Below are 23480 nucleotides of genomic sequence, written 5' to 3'. Positions count from 1 at the left end.
AGGGGTGCACCACAGGTTTACACCAACTGGCTTAGCCAACAAGACTAGGTCTCTGATCTCGAGGGTGGAATATTTGCTATCATTAAAGTTATAATTTTTTTTTATATCACGTTTTTATAAGGATAAGAAGGCAATTTTAACCTACAATCAACGCTATCTTCAATATTAAACTAACGATGGCAGAAAAAATGGGGGCCTATTTGCTTAGAGATGACAAGAATTTGAGGGTTATTTGAAAAGTTTAAAAACTATGGCGGGTACTCTAATCTTGAAAAAAAAAGTTTGTTAGGTCGCAAATAAACAGGATAATTTGCCAATTTGCGCCTAAATTTTTGAATAATTCAAAAAATTGTCCATGCTTTTCAAAATCTTCAAAATTGCATCTCATCATCTTATGGTTATTAAAAAAACCGAGGATTTCACATGAATTTACAAGAAAATAACAAGTATGGAATTTTATCATTATATTAATTACTCCCTTTTATTTTAAGCTTAATCTCCATCTACTAAAAGCCCAACCAATTCGTCGATGTCATCAAGACGGTGACAATTCAGAGGTCAGGTTAACAACATATAACAAGAATCAAAATCAAGGAGACAAACAAATTGAAATCCACCTTTTGGTGTTTGAGACCCCTTTCTTCTTGTTAAAGAGGATAAAAAAGGTAATAGCGTTGTATTGACCCCATAGTGGGCTAATACTTATCGCCGTTAAGATTAACAAAGTTCGTTTTTTATCAACATAAACAGAACTCTAGTGGCCATTTTAGAATTTTTCAATGATTAATGCCATTTTAAAAAAATTCTCCACCAAATATTGATTTCAACATTAACAAATCAGTACCACGATTTCAGAGACCAACTTCCTCTGCTTTTTATTCCCCCAAAAACATGAAAACAAAAAAAGGAGCTGAGTTCCATAAGTTGAGCTCTCCTACTAGAAACATAATCAGCAACCATTCACAAACCACAACATGAATGACTGTCAAGATTAGTGGAAACAAAAGAGAATGCCAGGCACCGGCAAATGAATATAAACAAAATTTAAGAGTTAACTTCATCTTACCACCAAAAAACTTTGTAAAAAGCGGCCTAAATTAGCGTATATATAACATCATTGCTTCCAAGAATGTCTATCCAAGAAAACAGGCTGTACAGCAGGCTTGCCTCTCAAATTTGGTGACCAACTCCAAGATCATTGCTGCTGCTCAATTTTATTGCTGAAAGCAATCACCAGGCAACTTGCCCTTGGTTTTGATGAATGCATCACCTGAGGAACTTTGTTAATTGACTTGAAACCATGGGAACTGCAGCAGCATCCCAGTTATTGGTAGTGGAAGAACAGAGAGTGAAGATCCTGCATTTTCTTTATGATGTAGTATGTCTTTGATGTAGCGCATACTTGACGACTTCATAGAAGGAAACCACGATCCCGACCGAGGGCCCAGCACGACCAACACGTGGTCCGATGCCAGTGAAGAGTCCCTTGATTCCCCCATCTCTGTTACAGGAACATAACATGTAAATTACCACGCACAATTGACACAAAGGATCGGATAAGAAACAAGCTACAGTGAAAAAACAAGGGCAGATGCCTATGGAAATCTAGCAGCAAAGATGACACCAAAATAGCAGCTCACACTTTATCAAATACCACCAAAAGCTGCCAAAGTGTGTGGCTTTTAACCGTCCACCTTTTCCATATTTGCCTCAATGACATGGCTGGTTCCAACATCACTTAGTTGACCATTGCGTAATTGAATAAAATGACTAAACACCTTTCATTATCGTTTACATGACAACACAACATAAAATGGGCTGTTTTATCAACGTAGGACAGAACTAATTGTGTACCTTCGGCAGGTACTTGAAATGCATTAAGAAAATAAAAGCAGCTTCTTGTAATGTACTCAAAGCCCATCATTCAGAAAAGCCAGAACTTTACTCTTTGTATAACAAAAAACCTTAACCCTCATTAGGATTCTCAAGCAAATATATTTTAAAGGTACTTTTTTTTCAGTCATGGTTGGATAGCAAAACTTTCTAGGCTTTGATTTCTATCAAAAGTTGGTGTTTGAAAAATGAGGCAAAAGAAAATTTTCAATGTGGTCTGCCATTAAGAATGGCGACTGGACAAATAATAATGACACCAAGATCCAAAACACCCCACATTATATCAAAAAAGGTCTTGCTAAGCTGTTGTGCTTAAAGACAAGGTAACATCCATTTTTTTGTGAAACTAAGATATCTTGAGAATCTTCTCCTGATTGAATTGAATGTCTAATTAGCAAAAGCACTACATCTGGGCTTGCAAGCGCCATATATTTGGGTTTGCACTGTCTCATCCGAAAAAGTAATAGGAGACTATGAAGCATCATCATCTATAGATTCTATAACTTAAATGTACTCTGCAGGACCATAAGAAATATATGCCTTCAAGGGCAAGGAAAACAACACTAGAGATATTGGCCATTCCAAGTAATATACCTCCAAATGTCAATTAGGGTTTGTCTGGTGGTCATCCTCAGTGCCTTGGAAGGGTCTTTCTGGAAGCAACAGTACTCATATTAGAAACAAGTAGATGTAACAAACGATTGTAGCATCGATGTGTTTGATACAAAATAGAGATGGAGCACCATGTGTGATACCACATAAACCTTCATAATTAAATCAAATATGAATCATAAAAATCCAAAGGAGTAGGAAGAAGGGAAAAGCTAACATATTTAACAGCATGAGTACAGCCCATAACAAACCAAATAACTGATTTGCAAAATTTTCAATAGCTTTGGATTTTTCTGTTGAAACAAACATTAAATTGAACATGTTCCTGATCTGAGATGTGCATTAGACAATCTATCAGACACCACAAAATAGATTCTTAAAACTACAAAGCAAACTTGCCCAACAGTACAAACAGGTCAATGAAGGCCCTTATACCACTCGTATGTCCAACTTTTTCATCAAGAAAAAAATATGAATATAATAGTGATTTTCGGTGCCAAATAAATAATAGTAGTTCAGTTATCCTGATAAATTTTCCCAATGTTGTGCTTGATGAAACGAGGTCATGTGCCACGGTCCCTTTCACCAAGAGCCAGAGAGAGAGAGAGAGATGCATCTGTTTTATTAGAAAATTTTAGGAGAAATCATCTCATTTGGAATATGACATCACAAATAACAATAAAAATAAATGCAGAAATATGTGCTAGCATGTCAAAGGCACAGATCATGCAGTTTGCTGTATATGGAATACTAGCTCTAGAGACCCATGATCTGGCATATGGACCTCCACTGCTGATAAAGAACCTGTAAATAATAGTAAACTTACCATCTATCCATGACATAGGCCTTTAAAGGTTAAAATTACCGTATCAGGCAGATCTAGCTGATGTATGCATGTAGTTGGAAACTCTAATAACAGGATAATTAACAAAAAAGTAGAATAAAAGAATTTATTTAGCTGCATATAAAAGAATTTATTTAGCTGCATACAAGTGAAATCTAACTAAGAGATACCTCTATCTGTCTTCTAGTTTTTGCAACATCAAGAGGGCATGTTGCAGCAGCAGCAAGGCTGCCTGCCACAAAACCAGCTGAGAAGTTTGCCCCAACAACACTAACAGCATTAGCTTCTTCACCGACCATTTCAAGCAGTCTTCTTCTAATCTGCACGGAAGGCCACAGATGTAACTCCATTCTTATAAGTTCATTCACACGTAACTGAATCACAAAAATTTTTAGTACACTCGAGTCAGCTCTCACAATAAAATTTTGGGAAGAGATTGAACATTATATTGTTGCCACCTGCTCTAAAAGAAACGGTTTGATGAAAAAACAACCATAACATATCAAGAGAACCAAGAATTCAGAAATCCCTGATTTAATAACTATCTCAAGTCAACCATCAAAATCGTCCATTATATAGAAGAAAACCACAGTAATAGGGATCCCAGAGTTCATGCTTTGTCTTGAATAGATCTTTACATGAGAAGAATTTCACTTGTATAAACACTGGAAGATGTTTGTTCCATATAATAGATCAGTAGATATGTTGAAAAAAATACACCTTTTAAGACGTTTCAAAATGTGTGAAAAATAATGCATACCAACTTCTCAGAAATTCAAAGTTAGTTATGATATTTCTGAAACACAGATCTAACATGAATAGTGGATACACCATGCCACTTCATGGACACAATCATCAATCATCCATGCACATGGCTCCATCCATGCTTTATGATCTTAGATCTTGATTTTGCTGTTAGTTGCTTCTTTTTTATCACATGATGTTCTTCATGAACTTGAGGTTACTAATTAGGGGTTGACATCGGGTCCCCCCGGGCCGACCCAATTAAGAACCCATTAGGGCACAATGGGAATTATGGGCCACTGAAAGCCTGACCAAATAACTACCAGGACGGGCTAGGCCCAACAATTTTCAGGCTCGGGACTTAAGGGCTTGCCTGTGACCTGCCGATAATAATGGATCAGGTTGGGTCAAGGCAAGCCGACCCAAAAGCTGAAAACTGACATTTTTTTAATGCTTAAAGAGGAGGGAATGTCCTCTATTTATAGGTTGTGGATAGGGGCACGCTTCAATCTATTGATCGATATGAGACTAAAGGTTTGTATGAAAACCTTCCTTTTTTATGAGGACCGATTCAGGGTTTTGAATTAGGGCATTTCAATTTAGGGTTTTGAATTAGGGCTTTTTGATTTAGGGTTTCGAATTAGGGCTTTTTAAATTAGGGTTTGATTTGATTAGGGATTTTATATTTAAAATTTTTATATCAAAAAAATATGATTTCTTATTTGAGTTGAAACATTGGACGAAGTATGGTTGTTAAAGACAGAACATGTGTTTTGTCTGTTATGTTCTATTGTTCTGTCCAATCTTGGACAAGCAATCAAACAGACCCTCAGGGTCTCTTGTGAGTGTGCCCTTAGTGGTCATTGTGTTTGTGCCCATAGTGGTTGATTTGGTGGACTGCTGTGCTCATTGGATTTGTGGTATGGGTGATCTTGGATCTTCCCTGTGTGTGTGTGTGTGTGTTAACTTCATAACAGGTACTAGGTATCACTATCATAGCATAATCAACTATAATATTCATCATGTATTATCAGAAGCATAAAAGGAAGGAACTAAATATCTGTTCGAAACTGGTAATTGGCCTTATGGTAGCCAGTAGCTAGAAGTCACTCAAGAGAGGTTTCGTTACGTTTCCATAGATTTCTACCAATAAGACAAATGTAAACAGAGCTTCACATAAGTTCTTGATTGCTTGACAATGCATAGAACCATCAAAATACAAAAATCACACTAATTCATAAGAAACATTAGGAGCCAGTGTTCATAGGGAATAGAGTTTTAGAAGGTCGGTTTTGGAGTGAACAACCGGGATTTTATATGCTGCATCACTTTTGAGAATTTTGGTCATGCCACTTTACTTCATATTTTTCAACTTACACCATAGTCATTCTTCAACTTACTCCATAGTCCTTTGTCTAAAAAAGAAATTTGAAGTACTTGCTTGGTAGGTAGCCAAAATGACATTTTTGGTCTAAACAAATGATGAAAAGGCATTGGTACCATTGGACTAGAAAATTAAATTGTAGATCAGATTGTTTCCTCATGCCAACTTTTAAATTTATTCCAGACCTAAATAATCTCTTTACCTGATGTGAATGTTACATCATGAATTTCATATCCTCACCGGCTGATAGATTGCTAAATCATGTGAATCTTTATTGAGAGTTTCTTTACTATTTTAGGTTTTGCCAAATAGATAAAACCGGGCATTCATAGAGGACCCATATTCAATCTTCCATGTTAAATCAAGGCAAGCGCTTCTCCCAGTTAAGAGACTTCAAACCAGATTGTTTCTAGCTTGTTCTATGCCATGGCCCACATAGATGACGGATTCATTGCAAATGCCTGTATGGTTTTCATTTATCTTCAGTGAAACTCAACTTTTGCATCTAACATGGCAATACCTACCAAGCCGTGTAAGTCACAAAACAAGCACATTTAGGCTCATGAAACAAGAGACAAGAACCAGAACAACTTAGGAAGAATTTGGAAAGCAAAATGGTTTCAATTTTAAATTTCAAATGCTTAAATGGTTCAAAAATCAAAACAATCATAATACATAAGACTACAGTGTTTTACATCTGTCCTAATTCCTAATCGATATACTATTATAAAAATAAGCTCTTCTATAGAGAAATAATACAAAATTCAAGAATAATGTGTATGTAAAATTGTACATTATATAAAAATTACTTTTTCACAAGCACCATGATGACTGGTTAGGATGTAAACATTGATTACATCTATGCAATTTTGCAACTATATAATCACACAAATTGTTCATACTTCCACAGACAAAAAATACAGCATGACTATTTATGTGGAATAAAAGGCATCATAAACAATTAAATAAGAACAAGATATCTATACTTCAAATAGTAACTAATGAAAAGCTCTGGGATAAATTTAAACAGTAAAAAGATTTTTTTTAATGTTTATCAAGGTCATAATCTTATTATGAATCGTGAAACATTAGGTGCACCAATTATACATTTTGTATGTAAAAAAAGAAGAAAAAACTTAATTTGAACCCAAAAGAACAAAAGAATAGAAAATTCATAAACATTTACTGATTTTTTTAAAATATAAAAGAAACAACAACCGCATGTTACTAATATGAAATATCTTTATAAATGATCATGTAAACGATTGGTAAAAAGTTTACAGTAATTACCAAAACAACAACAATCATGAGATGTCTTGTAATGAAAAATTCATGAATGATCTTGTGAATGCATGCTTCAGTTGTCATACGAAAGTATATAGTTGGGTGGTTTCTCCATGCAAATATAAAAAAAAAGTATATAGTTCCTACCCATGCATGCAGAAATGTGAACATATAGTAGGTTCTCACATATTTTCCATGGTTTTAGTTGCAATCGTTCACATCGCTATAAACCAAATAAGCTAGTTTGCCTTTTCAGTCATACAAAATAAGGCTCTGTTTGGATGGGATCTTGGTAAAAAAAGAAATGTGCATGGACTAAAAAGGCATCAGAATGGACTGTAAGTTCTCTTGGCACCAGCCTTTTCATGCATGCAGAAGCTCTCTTTTTTTCTATTTGGCACCCAATAACAAGAAGTTTATGATTTTTTATTGAATTTTACCAAATAAGGCTCTGTTTGATCCAGTTTTCTTTTATACCAAAAAACTCGGGTTATGTTTTTCTTCTGAAAACTGTGTTTCTAAGAGAAAATGTTGGTGTGACATCAGGATTGGCGCCAAAATGTGCCCATAAATACTTGTCCAACACATTCACCATAAAATAAGGATAATAACCAACCCACAGCAGGACGATCGGCACAAATGAGATATCCACAAAATAGCGTTCATACATTCAGATAAGAGGAATTCAAATGGAAAGAAGATGTTGAAGAATGGGGAAGAATAGAAAAAAAAATTAAGAATGAAAGCAGTAACAGGCCGTTTCCATCAACTTTTGATTTGATGTGAGGTGTTAATCTCTTGGATCTTGTTACATTTAAGTTCCACATCTCAAAGCAAGTATAACCCTGCACTATTAATACCTAAGTTTTCTAGATTGCACAGGGCATGAAACTGGAACTCAGTTTATATGTGCTTAGTTAATAGAGCATAACAAGCAGCACATGCTAATAACGAGAGCTCAAGGGCAAAAAAACAAGCTCAAGCTTGAAGTCAGCAGGCATACACTAGCATATGAGAGAGAGAGAGCAGCACATTGAATAAGAGACTTCATGGCAATGAAGATTAGTCACAGCACCAATACCATGTACCAGAGCAAGAAATTTTGCCATAGATTATATAGTATGGCATACACAAAACACTGTTATATAAATGGTCGCAAAGCACAATTACCAAAAATTAAGAGTAGATCACCATAAGAAATTCATGAATATTGAATAACTATAAACATGAAAAATGGTGTAGCTGACATAGTGCTGCAACAAAATTTAATTCTGCATTTATGGTTATCCTTTCTCACAGACGCTTGCATATGGCTAATTCAATAAATGCAGACAGACACCAATTTATGGTCCAATATAGGATACTGCCAACTTTATTTGTGTACAAGCAGCAGCAATAAACAAAATGTGCATTTACAGAAAATCACAGAGCTGTTGATTGCAAAACCATAGGGACCACATATAGGATGTTCTAACAGGTAAACAGCTATAAAATTTCCATGGGTTATCTTCCAAATGAAGAATAACCTTTCTGGGGAACACCTCAAAGCATGATAAAACATGTAAAGGGACCTCAAAATAGACAATAAAACTGAAGAACAAACAAAATCATAGCATGCAATGAAAAGCACTAAGAAATAAATGTGCATCCAGAATCCTGAGGTAAATAAACAAAAATTACTATGACCAAGCAAGGTCACTCACAGGCTCAAGAGTAGACCAGCAGATTGCAGAAAATGGAACATCACGTGCTAGCTGTGCTCCAACCCCAGTCCACAGGACACGGTAACCTTGAACTGTGTCCAATTTAAAACTTGATCATAATCTAAATCTAAATAGGCAATCTTCACTGCCAAACAAATAGAATCATGCATTATTGGTCGTGATTCTCACACAAACAGAAATTATTGTGCATGTTGTGTATGCATGCGATGCGCATCCACGCGCGCGCAAGAGAGAGAGAGAGAGAGAGAGAGTATAGATCAAGCATTCTTTTTTTCATGCACAAATGACCACCACTTAAACTCAAACACCATTATATACTTGACATACCATTCTGTTTGTTTGTTGGACTTCTAACAGGCGCTAAAACTCCAAGTAAAGTTTTCCACATTCCAGGAGGCTTTGTTCCAGTTTGGATATCTCTAAAAGCCTGTTGACCAGTTAAGAAGCATGCATATCTCAAGATTTTTACTTCATCCTTGCCATAGTACAGCCTTTAGCAGCATAAGAAATATATGAACTGATTGATGACGATCTATTCAGCGATATCTACTGAAAGCTTATAGCCAACAAACCTGCATGCGGGTTCTCGCTAGTTCAATAGGAGAGCAAGCAATGCAGGCCAATGAACGGGCAATTGATCCTGCAAATAATGGGGCATACGGGCTCAAGCTTGGAGAGTTCTCAGTGAATTCCTCAATCCAGTTGCGGAAAATATCATAACAAGGCAAGTAAATTCCCACCTGAAAAGGAAAATGTAAATGAAGATGATCGATCATAACAAACACAAATAGAAGTTTTCCACTTAATTTCCAGGAAACCAAAGAGGTCAAGAGTGATATACTTCAAAAACTCAATCTTAAACATTTCCAACTTGGAAAAAAAAAAGATATCGCTGGGACAGAGAAGAGTTTGCCTTGGCTCTTCTACTACAGAAAGGAAGAGAGCGGAAGTTCAGGAAAATCATCAGCCTTAGCAGCATGGCCATCATTTCCTTCATCAATAGGAGTACCAGGGCCAAGGCCTTCACTTACAATCTATATCTCAATCAAATGACTTCTCAGTTTTCACTCTCTCTTTCAGAACATCTCTTCCAGTTATATCAGAACAATTAGATCACCAATGTTATTCTATTACAAGATATTTAGATCCTATAACCAACTCAACTAAAGCTTCTTTTCCTTTCACCAGCTAGCTGTGTTATTTGATTAAGTACCCTAATCACAGTCAGTATGGCATGTACTAACCATTTGCAAAATAACATCCAAGTAATTTCATGGTTTTGTCTTCTTATTTCATATCTGAAATTTTGATTAATTTTATTTTTGTTTTTGTTGGTGGTGGGTGGAGGGGATGTGGAACTGGATTTATCATTTCACAAACATATTAAATTCAAGGCCACATTCATGCATATTCACCAAATCCATACCATAGAAATACTGTTTAGATCTTGAATCAAATTACTACCCACCTGAAATGATGAAAACCTAGATCTGCCAATAAACCTACTGAACGTATAGACCGAACAAAAAGACCACTCTAACCACACTATTTTTTTATGAAGATGATCATTCAACCATTTGAGTTAGTAAATACATTGATGGGGCTACCTTTCTTGCTAAACTTCTAGTTTATTTGAGATTCACATGACCCACAACTCAAAGCGGGGGGGGGGGGGGGGGGGGGGGGATAATCGAAAGGGAATCTCCAATTACAAGTCAGATTCATCTGACAAACAGAGTATATTTATATATATCACCTTCGTCTTTCCTTACCTTTTCTCCCCTCCCTAAACTTACTGTCTTTCTTGATAATTTATAGTTTATTAGAGATTCACATGATCCACATGAACCACACCTCAAAGCAGGAAAGGGAAAAAAGAACTCATAAGGGAATCTAGATCAGAGGCCAGCTTCATCTTGCCAACAGAGTATTCGTGAACTCAAAAGCTTGACCACCTCTTGGTGTTTCCTTACCTTTTCTCGCTTCTCATGTTGACTTCTCTAATTCAAGCCATCAAGCAAAGAAGTATATGCACCTTGAGAACCATGCTAAAAGAGTTACAGTGCCTCACTCTCCCCGATAGTGTTATATCTGTCTCCCATAGTTCAAAAAAGCTCGGGATTCTTTATTCACATGAAAAAAAAATCAAGTAAAAGAAAGGTGCTAATCAAACCAAGTATATTTATGTACAAGTTGCGAGCTATCTACTGTATGAGATCAATGCGATACAGCCTTGTACCTCTGTAGAGGGTAATAAGTAATAACATAGTACCATACCCATATCCATTGTAAAATTTAAGAGATTTCATCACTCAAATTTGGAGATTTCTCATTTTTCACAATCATTCTCAATTAAATAAACAGCCCCAGAATCATGCTTATAGGTGTATTTCTCCAGTGAAAAAAAGTTGCTAGTGCTCCATTGCAAATTTCCAAGAGGATACATAAGAAGATCCATTAATATTGTAGGTTCTTCCGCCTTTCTAAACATATCTGATTGAACTTCCCCAAAAGTTTTTCAAATAAAAATCTTTCATTTGAATTTCTTTTAAACCAACATGGACATTTTGCACTCAAAATGCCACAAAAGGAAAGACTTTGCTTGTCCACTTTCTTGTCAAGAAACAGTATATGAATAACTAGATCTAAACATCATCTAGTTGGAACATATTGACCCCACATAGGTAAGAGATAGATGCAAAGATAAACGACAATCATAGAGATGGGAAGAAGTTAAGATTACAATAGAATAAGAGTATTTTGCATTTATGATTTATAATAAGACCTAATTTTGCATTTGCTTTCCCTTCTTTTTGGCTGAACTATTTCATCTTAGTTATACTATGTCACACAGATACTCCATTTTGGCTCCCATTCCATATCCCCCTTAAATACTAGTCATATTGAAAACTTCATAAAAATGGCTGCATCCTCATATTCGTAGATGTATCCATGTGACATAGGTTATAAACTATGCATCACTAGTATGCTTATACTTAAAATCTGATTGCATGACTAGACTTGGGACCATTATTGTATGAGTTTTGAAACTTTAACTTCAATGGTAATGCCGCTGTTATTTATTGATTTGTTGCTGATTACCATCTCAGTTAAGCTCAATGACATCTATCGCCAATCTCAGATATCATCCATTGTTAACTGTCAGTAGGAAATCATCACATACTACTTATTTTGTTCCATTATTAGCTAATTCTCATTAAGTGCTTCAGAAAATGTGTTCCTTTTTTTTTGGTTTGTCACCTTAATGCATTATGAAAAAAGTTAACACTACGGGTAGCATGTCATAATATGATTGTAGCCTCACCAATAACTCAAATGTTTAATATTTTAACTAAGTAAAATTAATAGTTTTTCTCCTACTGCTGTGCTCCTGCATCTCCTATATTCTTGCTATTTTTTCATGATTTCTATGATCTGTGATAAGAGTACAGTTACCTTGCCTTTTAGAGGGGTTTCTAATGCTAGCTCTCTCAGCTCTATTTCGATTATATTCATCTCATACACTACATTAAGATATATATATATATATATATAAAGTTGATACTAAATAAGAGATAACGATGTTTACAGTGGGTACAGCCAAAGCTAGGCCTGCATTTGTCCCTCTCCACAATCTAGCCAACCCTTCCTGCATACAATAATCAATCAATTAAAAAAGGAATTTGAAGTCTTGACAGCTTAATGGGTATAAACTTATACCATAAATGGAGAAATATAATTATAAAAAAAATGATTATAGCAGACCATAACAAACTGTGTTTTGAATACAGAAAAATTAGAATAATATACAAATTAAAACAATAAAAAAGCATGACCTTCAATTAAAAAGAAAATATTTCCATGTTTCCTTCTTAGCTATCCAACAAAATGTAAATCTATGGGTGACAAACAGATTACATAGCAAAAATACGGGAAAAAAAAAGATAACAGAAGAGATTTTAAATGCATTTACCTGCCTAATGATTTTATACAAGACATCCATTGTCCCCTTGTAGTGAAAACAGTCAGGCGGACAATATACTTCAGTACCAAGAATCCCAGAACGAGGGCACAAAGCAGAACATCTTATATCTGAGAACATCTGAACAGTACATAGCAGGACAAAAGATACAAAGTTAAAAGACACTCCGCTCAAACATTGCAAGGAATCATGGCCTTTGAATAAACAGACTAATGTCCGAAAATTACAACCAAAATAATTTGTCCAAAATGAACTTTACTAATAAAAAAGCTTCGAGGTCAGACTAGATACTGAACACCTTTGAAGCTTGTGTTTGCCAGATTTGGTCTGCACAAATGTTCACAGGTAATTATTGTGCATGCTTGTTTTTCAAGACATTTTAGCAAATACTAACCACTAAAAGCGAACACAAACGTATTTCAACTTAGTTGTTGGTTCAAAGCAGAGAAGATGACAAGTGATATATTATTTACAATAATAAGTTGGAAATCACAGATAAATATTTCCAGCAAAAAAAAAACAGTGCTTAAATAAGAGTTCTGAGTGGCTGGTCCTGCATGAGCATATTTATTACATCACATTGTAAGTGTTCCACCCCGTCCCTCTCTTTTGCAACATCACCAGTTTTGTATCGGGTGAGCGCTGTGCATGGCCTGTTGGACCTTCGGGACTTGTAAATCCAATATAAAATCTTTCTTTGTTTGTTCTTACAATGGTCCGCCTGTAGTGGATGAACTATTGCAGGTGGAGTCGTGGGCCGACTTAAAAGCCTATATGTATGCATTAGTGGAAGCTCGATTTCACTCGCTGTGACTCCAATGCATACATGTCTTCTACTGATGTAAAGCTCATATTGCTAATTGCTTAAGTGATGTTCTCCTCGCGTGCTTGTGAGACTGTGCTTGTGCGCCCCTTTTGTGATCCTGTGTTCATTTTTGTGTGTATGCGATAGTGTCCTTAAGCTCGTCATGCTGACCTGGTCGGGATCACCAGGTGTCACATGGTGCTTTCAATAAGCCTGTGACAACTGGTATCAGAGCTTATTCGAAAGCTGGAGAAGGGAAAGAAGAATCGGTATTGAAACCCTTGGTGGTTGTTTCAGTTCGAGATGGATTCGGAAGTAAGTGAACTCCTTGGGAAGTCCCACAGAGGAAAAAAAGAAGACAAAGATAAGATTCGGAACGAGGAGATACGTAAGAAGGTAGGCGTTGCACCCATTGAAAATAAGATGAGAGAGAATCGTTTACGGTGGTTTGGACATATTCGGCGAAGGCCTAATGATGCTCCAGTTAGAAGGATGGAGAAATGGGAAAATATATTAGTTAAAAGAGGTCGGGGTAGGCCTAGGAAGACATGGATGGAGGTGATAGGAAAGGATATGAATGCTTTGAACCTCACCGAGGACATGGCATTGGATAGAAATGATTGGAGGAGAAGGATTCATGTGGAAGACCCAAAATGATTTTCTTTTTTGGTTCATATCGCCGACCCCAATTGTTTTGGGATGAAGGCGTAGTTGTTGTTGTTGTTTTGTTGTAAAGATAAAGTTGTAGCGGAGGCGGTGGAAGGATCCCGCCTAGAGGAAACAGTTGGCCTGTACTAAAGCCGAGAAGTCGGCGAAGTTAACGATAGATGTTAGAGCAAGTTCTAGTGTTGTCGATAGGGCACAAGATGATTTTGTGAAGCTGAAAGGTGAGGTGAGGTAAGGACGGAGGTCAACGAGTTGAGGGTCATTGTCCGAGTGTTGGCGAACAGGTTGGATACCCAAGAGACCGAGTTGCATGAACTTCGAGAGAGATGCGGAGTCTTGGAAAGGTTATTGGAAAATGGAATTAGTTGTGTGGGTAACATCGAGAATTTTGAAAATGCTGAAAATTGTGGGAATGTGATGGTAGTCCGACACGAGAAGCCCAAACTAAAGTCGGTAGAGCCGACAAAGTTCAAAGGAGAAAGGGAGACAAGGGCCTTTGAAAACTGGATGTGGGAGGATCAAAGATGATGCCGAACGTATACGCACTACCGCCAGATATCTGACCGACGATGTCGCAGTATGGTGGAGAACACAGTGTCGGAACATGGAACGGGGAAGGTTGATAATTATTCATGGGACGATTTTAAGAGGGAAATGAGAGAATATTTCTTCCCACGAAATGTTGAGGAAATGACTCGAGACAAGTTAATGGCATTGAAGCATACAGAGACTATTCAAGAACAGGCCGGAGCCTATTCCCTGATGCTTGATATTGAAGACATGACCGAGAAGGACCGTCTATACTTCTTCAAGAAAGAATTGAAGTTTTGGGATCAACAAGAGCTAACTAGGTTGAAGTCGACCGATTTGACCAGGGATTTGGCCGCGGCAGAATAGATGATTGAACACAATCCACGTGGTGGACCTCAAGCAAGGCCATTTCGCAGGGCTGATCAAGGTGATGCAACAGGTGGCCAGGGTGGAAATCAACATTGAGCACCTCCTTGAGATCAAGGAAACCAAAATTATGCTCGACCAAAGAGACCACAAAGAAATAGACCGGCACCACAGAATCAATATCAAAGAAATCAAAACATTCAATGTTGGTACTGCAATGGAAACCACTTTGCTCAGAAATACTCCACTCGAAACCCGAGGAATGAAGGAAACAGGACCGCTAACGCCATCGAAGTTGAAGATGAACCCTGTAGAGGGAGAAATCAAGATGAAGGCCCCAGAGAGGGTAAGCACATTAGATGTGTCTACCTTCACAACGCTCGTGGCCAACAAAGAGTTAATATACTTGAAAGTGACCATCAATGGTAGGGCTACTCAAGCGATGGTCGACACGGGGGCCACACATAGCTCCATCACCCAGGAAGAGGAGAAAGGCTTGGCATGCGATGGGACAAGAAGACAAGTCGCATGAAGGCGATGAACTCCGTCGTGCAACCTATCCTGAGAGTATCTCGAGGCGTGCCAGTCAGGACCAAGGTTGTCAGACTAAGAAGCGAAAGCGGGAAACAATACGGGAAGCGGAAGCGAGAAGTGATGCATTTTAAAATGTATAAAAAGCAGGAAGCAAGAAATAAAAAAAATATAAGAATTGAATGATAATCAAAATAAAACACAAATAAAAACTAAATTTTAACAAAATCTAAAAATGATGACTATCAATTTAGAGAAAGCATATGGAAGTGAGTGAGAAAAATGAAAGAAAACACATAAAAAACAAGAAAAGTTGAGTACGCGAACATATAAGAAGAATAGATGAAGCATGTGGAAAGCACAGGAGAAGCGTGGGGGAATTAAGGTTCTCATCAAGTTTCGGAAGCGAGGAGTATCGTGCTTCTAAAGCGAGTTCCCGGGAAGGGAGCTTCCCACCTATCTAAGAAACTTCCTGTAACTTTGGTCAGGACCGAGAATTGGATTGGAAAAATAGATTTCTCAATTGCTCCTCTAGACGATTTCAAGGTAATCCTAGGCATGGAGTTTTTATGAGAAAAAAAAGTTGTGTCAATGCCACATTTAAATGTCAGTTTTATGGGTGAGGAGTCCTCGTGCATAATCCTCGCATCGACATCACCACGGTCAGACACCCGCATGGTTTATACTTTGCAAATCAAGAGAGACCTCCAATGAGGTGATCAAGCATTCTTAGTGACGGTGCAAGAGGAAGAAGAGGTGAAGCCTATTGAGGATATCCCATTGATAGTCACGTTCGTGTTAGAGGAGTTTCAGGAAGTAATGCCCCAAGAATGGACAAGGAAATTGCCACCCGAAAAGAAGTTGAACATCGGATAGAATTGGTGTCAGGGATAGACCTTCGGCCATGGTACCATACAGAATGGCCTGGACCGAGTTGGAGGAGCTTCAAATAAAGCTTGATGAGATGATGGAAGCCAGGATCATTCGACCGTCAAAAGCACCCTTTGATACTCCTGTATTGTTTCATACCAAACATGATGGATTCAAGAGGTTATGTGTGAATTATAGGGCACTCAACAAGTTGACTATAAAGAACAAGTACCACTTGCCCTTAATTGCATATTTGTTCGATCAAAGGCATGAGTTTTCTCAAAATTGGATATGTAGTCGGGGTATTGGCAAGTTAGGATTACGGAGGGAGATGAGACGAAGACCACCTGTGTCACGCGATATGGTGCCTTTGAGTTCTTGGTAATGCTTTTTGGTTTGACGAATGCTACCGCAACCTTATCAACTCTGATGAATCAGATCTTATACCCGTATTTGGATCGGTTTGTCATCATTTACAGTGATAGTTTGAAGGATCATGTTCATCTACACATGGTGTTTTAGACCTTGAAGGACAATGACATGTATTGTGAATTGGGAGAAGTGTTTGTTCGATCAGAAAGAGATCAAGTTCCTAGGCCACGTAGTTGGGGATGATCGTTTGAGGATGGACCATCAAAAGGTGAAGGCCATTCAGGATTGGGAGATACAGACCAAGGTTCCCAAACTTTGCTCCTTTTTTGGGCTAGCTAACTACTATTGTCGGTTCATTGCAGGATACTCTGCTATTGTGGTGCCACTAACTGAACTATTAAAGAAGGATCAAAAGTGGGAGTGGGAAAAAGACTGCCAGAAGGCGTTCGAGACATTGAAAGAGGCAATGATGAAAGAACCAGTATTGTAGTTGCCTAATCACATGAGACCTTTTAAAGTGTACATGGATGCCTCCGATTATGCCATTGGGGGCGTGTTGATGCAAGATAAGCATCCCATCGCCTACAAAAGTCGAAAGTTGAATAGTGTCGAGTGGTTGTATACAGTGCATGAAAGGGAGATGACCGATATTGTCCATTGCCTACGCACTTGGCATCACTATCTGTTGGGATCGTCTACACGAACATCACCACGAGCTACTTCCAAACACAGAAAAAAGTTGTCCTAAACAAGCTCGATAATGAGTTCTTGGCGGAATTCGATATGAACCTGAAGCACAAGCCCGATAGAACCAATGTGGTGGTGAATGCCCAGAGTAGAAAGCCCGAGTTGGCGGCCTTAGTTGGAAGGGATACCACAATCACAGAACCTCGCAGCGACCTCCTCGACAGGATTCGTGAAGGCCTGCAAGAAGACACAACGGCACAACACCTCCTTTCTCTTGTGAAGAAAGGAAAAACAAGATGGTTTTGGCAATAAGATGGCCTGCTGATGACAACAAGAAACCAGTTATATGTACCTCGATGGGGATCCCTACAACGAGAAGTACTGAAGGATTGCCACGATTCTTCGTGGGCATGGCACTTAGGGCAGAAGAGAACTTTGGCGTTCATCAAGCGAGTATATTATTGGCCGCAAATGTGTGATGATGTAGACGGGTATCTGTGCACTTGCTTGATCTGTCAGCAAGACAAAGTTATCAATCAAAAGCCCGTAGGACTACTGGAGACACTTCCCATCCCTAGTCAACCTTGGGAGAGCATATCAATGGACTTCATCGTGAGCTTGTTGAAGACAGAGGGGTACAACTCCATATTCATTGTAGTTGACTGATTCTCCACCTATACAAAATTTACACTTGCTCCTATCACTTGCTCGGTCAAAGACACAATCCGACTTTTGTGAAGCATGTAGTCAAGCATTGGGGCAAGAAGAATTATCAGCAACTATGATGCATGTGCCACGGGCAAGTTTTGAAGAGAAGTCTTTCAGCTACTGAGATCTAAACTACATTTCTCTACTAGCTTTCATCCACAAACGGACAACTAGACTGAGCGCATCAATGGGATGTTGAAAGAATACCTATGGCCAGTCTTGTGAAAAGCGTTGAGGCGTAGCGAGGCGCTCCACCAAAAACCGAGGCGAGGCGTAAGCCTTAAAAAAAACTAAAACTTTAAAAAAATTATAAAAAAATATCTAAAAATATAAATAAATAAAGAAATGCCTTATTGATGAAATAACAACCAATAAGAAATAGAAAATCTCAAATAAGTACAAAAAAAATATGAGATTAACATATAAAAGTAACTAAAAACTGATTATATAACTGAAAAATATATGAGATTAACCAAAAAAAGTTAAAATATACTAAGAAATTGATTACATAACTGAAATAACTGGAAAATATATGAGATTAACCTACAAAAGTTAAAATATATGAGATTATTCTAAAAAATATGAGATTAACATATAAAAGTAACTAAAAAAATGATTACATAACTGAAAAATATATGAGATTTACCAACAAAAGATAAAATATACTAAGAAACCAATTACATAACTGGAAAATATATGAGATTAACCAATAAAAGTTAAAATATATGAGATTATTCTAAAAAATATGAGATTAACATATAAAAGTAACTAAAAACTGATTACATAACTGAAAAATATATGAGATTAACCAAAAAAAGTTAAAATATACTAAGAAACTGATTATATAACTGAAATAACTGGAAAATATATAAGATTAACCTACAAAAGTTAAAATCTATGAGATTATTCTAAAAAATGTGAGATTAACATATAAAAGTAACTAAATACTGATTACATAACTGGAAAATATATGAGATTAACCAACAAAAGTTAAAATATACTAAGAAACTGATTACATAACTGAAATAACTGAAAAATATATGAGATTAACCTACAAAAGTTAAAATATATGAGATTATTCTAAAAAATATGAGATTAACATATAAAAGTAACTAAAAAACTGATTACATAACTGAAAAATATATGAGATTAACCAACAAAAGTTAAAATGTATTAAGAAACTAATTACATGACTGAAATAACTGAAAAATATATGAGATTAACCAACAAAAGTTAAAATATAGTAATATACTAAGAAACTTATTACATAACTGAAATAATTGGAAAATATATGAGATTAACCTACAAAAACTTTGTTGATTATGTCTCAAAAATCTTGTTGTAAAAAAAAAATTTGCGCCTCAGGCTTGTGCCTTGAGGCACAGCGGGCCGCGCCTCAAGGTGAGGCGCGCCTTTTGCGCCTCAAGGCGCGTTTTTGATAACACTACCTATGGCACTTCGTTAGCACTAATCAGAAGAACTGGACAGAATTGCATGATATCGCTCAATTTTGCTACAATCTTCAAAGGAGGGAAGCCTCAGGTTATAACCCGTTCGAGATTGCAACTCGACAACAACCACAGACGCCCCATTCCATAGCCGCTCAAGGTCGAGGCAAGGCGCCCTTTGCCTAGTAATTCATAAAGAAATGACACGACCAAACTGAATTGGTGAGGGCATTCCTATATAAAGTCGCCAAAGCGAATGAAGAAGTGAGCATATCAGAATTGTTGGCCAGCTGAATTCTGAGTAGGGGACAAGGTGTTAGTCAAGTTATACCCAGAAAGGACAACAGTCTTTCGCGGACATCATCGTGGGCTTATTCAAAAGTATGATGAGCCCTTTGTCATCATCCAGGTTAGATCTCCCCACCAGTTTCCAAGTTCATCCAGTTTTTCATGTATGCAACTTGAAGCTCTTTAATGAAGATAAAGAAGATCCCAACCGCAACCTACCACAACGAGCCCCCATCCCGCAACGAGCACCTTCATCAGCACCAACACCAACCTCCTGAGAAGTCGATTTCATAATGGATCATGTCAACAATTACCTCGAAGAGTAAAGTACCTCGTAAATTAGAAGGGACTGCTAGAAAGCGATGCCAATTGGGAGACTCCACGTAACATTCGCCAGTTTCAATAGTAGACTAAAGACTACCACCAACAAATAGCGTCGAGGATGGCGCCAACTTCAGTGTGAGAGCATGTCCCACCCCACCCCTCTCTTCTGCAACATCACCAGTTTTGTATCGGGTGAGCGTCGTGCACTTCCTGTTGGACCTTTGGTTCTTGTAAATCCAATGTAAATACTTTCTTTGTTTGTTCTTACAATGGTCCACCTGTAGTGGACGAACCATTGTTAGTGGAGTCTTGGGCAGACTTAAAAGCCTACCTGCATGAGTTAGTGGAAGCTCAATTGCAGTCGCTGCGACTCCAATGCATACAGGTCTTCTACTAATGTAAAGCTTTCCTCTTAATGCACAGATGTTTTCTTCCAGTGATCTCACCCTTCTTGCTTACTACTTATGTGATGTTTTTTGTGTGTGTGCTTGTGAGATTGTGCCCGCACGCCCCCTTTTCGATCCTGCGTTTATTTTTGTGTGCCTGCGATAGTGTCCCTAGGCTGGTCAGGCTGACATGATCGGGATCACCAAGTGTCGCACGGTGCTTTCAATAAGCCCTCGACAGTAAGAATTCTCTTTGCAAACACCATCCTCATGGATCAATTTGGTGACTCATCCAATCAAACGGGATGCCTCCCTACCTGGGCAAGCCAATACAGACCCAGATCAAACATAACTAGGGTCACCTTTCTTCTTTTCGGGTTTTTAGTTGCACAAGATTGATGCCACGTATATGAATTATGATGATAGATATTTACAATTATGCATGAATTTATTCTTACGTTAATTTTCATTACAGTATGCTATTCAAACATTGTCAAATTACTAGTATATATTACTTTTATGCTCAAAACCATCGCAGGAGGTCAGCTGCCACACAATGCCAGTTTGCACTCCTGCCTTTCCGCTCGCTTTCATGAGTGAAGATCAGACCTATACTCTTGCTCAAGACCTACAACCCAAAACCTACCTGCGATGCGTGCACTAGGCTATGGACGGCCTCAATACTACGCTACGGCTCTCTGAGATGCTTAGTTCTTCATACTAGAAGTGATTAGGCCTTTTTTCTTAAATTTGTTTCTGTATTTAAAATCATAAAAAGTAATAAAAGTAATCTCTGTTTTTAATTCAACAACAAACGAGTTGGTACCAAATTCAACATTCTCAGAATCCTATAAAGAAAAGAGGGGCATAACATAAAATTCAACAAAAACAATGAAACAATTTGTGCTTGATAGCCTGCATTAAAATTGAAGAGCCTGAGCTTCACAGAGAATAAATAAGAGGGTATCACTCTGGCACCAACAAGCTACACCCTGGACGAATTTGATAGAATAGTACCTCCTCTGATGGGCAAAATCACCCTATCTCCACCCAAACAGAAGGAAGGAAAATTGCAAAGTACTAATAAAAGCAAAAGATTTCTTGCAGACGAAGAGGAAAATGAGAGAACAAACAAAACAAGACTTATCGTGCAACGCACCATATTCGGCCCGAGCGATGCCATCCTCTCTCCAACATGTTGCTGCGAACGCCAATACACAACACCTGCAGCTTGCGCCTGCAATCTCGTCTGCGATACCAATCGAACGCCACAAAAGAACAGAACCGTATTAAAAACCACCATCAGGATCGCGAAAAAGAGCGAGGATTACAGGATCATCGAAAGGATCACCTTCGCGACGTCGAGCGGGTTCACGAGAACGACTGAGATAACGGCGGCACCGGAAGCAGAGAACGCCCTTTCGCCGAAGCCCATTTGGGAGTCAGACGGGGAGCGAGGACGAGGTTCGCTGCTGGCTTCGGAATAGATGGATTTCATGCTCCCGTCAAACTCGACCCTAGAGGCCCCCGCACCCACCCATGATGAGAGATTTTGACGGGAGCACACCATCTGGCGGTGCTCTCCGCGACTCTGGAGAGAGAGAGAGAGAGAGAGAGAGAGAGAGAGAGAGAGAGATCGGTTTCCTCTTCGTCCACGAGAGCCGATGGTTAGAAAACGCAGGACGGTGTTGAACGCTCCCTTGTGTTGAGCTTCCCTTCTCCAGACGGCAAACAAAGGAATTCCTAATTCCTATCAAGTTATTTGAAAAAATGTACCCAGTTTTTTAATAATTTAGATTCATACCTTGAAAAAATTATAATTCAAATGCATACTTAAGTTTATGTTTAGTTAACCAAATGCATACCTATGTTAACTATTTTTTAACCGTAGTTAATAACTGATATATTTTAAAAAATACCAATTTTACACTCCTCTGACCCTCGTTGTGGAAGATGGAGACTCTCCTTTCCAAAAAAAAAAAAGGAAGATGGAGACTCGAAGATAGAGTGAGTGGTACTTTAGAAGTGCAAAAGAAAAGCAAATTGTAAAAACAGTGAAACTGTTGTGAAAGGAAAACTAACATTTTTAATAAATCATTATTATATTTATTTATTTAAATTTAATAATATTTTGATAAATTATCTCTTTCAAAACATTTTTAATAAATTATAAAGATAAAATTTGAGATTTAGAGTGAGAATACGGACTCTCAACTTAGACAACTGACCGAAGGTATGCATTTGGTTAACCACAAAATAAATGATGTAACTATTTGAATTACCAATTTTTTTAGGTATGAATTTGAATTATTGAAACAAACTGAGTATCAGTTTGCAAATAAACCATTTCTATTTTGCTGGCCTATATATGTTTCCGTTTCTTCGGGTGAACGAGCGAGCGGCGCACACATACCCACGTCTGACACACCCTCGAACACAAAGACTTCTCGGACGAGGCACGTGTTAACGGACCAGGCACTTGCTTCCTGCTCCGAAGCCATGCAGGATTAGCGCTGGGTCTCACCTGGTTGAGTTTAGTCGTTCGCTTGAAATATATATATATATATATAGAGAGAGAGAGAGAGAGAAAGAGAGTAATGGGTACGTGTCAAATGAAATATGCTAAATGAAACTTGTTAAATAAGTTTTTTTGTATCTTTTTTTTGTATTTTTTAACCCATAAATATGCTGGGCATGATCGATTTATGAGGAATCCACACCTTAATCATGTGGTTTTTATAAAAGAAATAATATTTAAAGCCTTAAAAATTTATAAAAAAAATTTAACAACTGATTTTTTGAATTATATAAAAATCACTCAGAATCTAACACTTCAAGAGCTGATCCCTGTAAAATCATGATTCAAAAGCCAATGTCTACTATTTTGGACATGTTAATCCATCTATGAGGTCTAGTTGGATCAAAACAACATGCATCATAAAGATCTAGGGGCGTTTGTAGCTATGGTTCAGCTCATAAAGATGCCGTTCAAACAATAAACATATTTAAGAGCTCAAATTCTATTGCGAGG

The 23480-nt window shown here is 37.6% G+C and overlaps 1 protein-coding gene across 1 annotated transcript; it reads right to left on the bottom strand.

Annotated features, from left to right (window-relative positions):
- Nucleotides 1-991: 991 nt before the first annotated feature.
- Nucleotides 992-22198, bottom strand: LOC149820052 (mitochondrial carrier protein MTM1-like). The gene is made up of 10 exons (XM_089982076.1): nt 21801-22198; nt 21609-21698; nt 12459-12587; nt 12075-12134; nt 9058-9225; nt 8813-8912; nt 8465-8556; nt 3520-3669; nt 2488-2546; nt 992-1501 (listed from the first exon to the last, which is right to left on the bottom strand). The coding sequence occupies exons 1-10, from the start codon at nt 22017-22019 to the stop codon at nt 1369-1371; spliced, it is 1200 nt and encodes a 399-aa protein (XP_089838202.1). The 5' UTR covers nt 22020-22198; the 3' UTR covers nt 992-1368.
- Nucleotides 22199-23480: the final 1282 nt, after the last annotated feature.

The sequence above is a fragment of the Nuphar pumila genome, chromosome 12 (assembly GCF_984573655.1).
Source record: "Nuphar pumila chromosome 12, dmNupPumi1.hap1.1, whole genome shotgun sequence".
Lineage (NCBI taxonomy): Eukaryota > Viridiplantae > Streptophyta > Magnoliopsida > Nymphaeales > Nymphaeaceae > Nuphar > Nuphar pumila.
The sequence above is the reverse complement of the archived record's forward strand: the minus strand, read 5'-3'. Positions and strand labels throughout refer to the sequence as shown.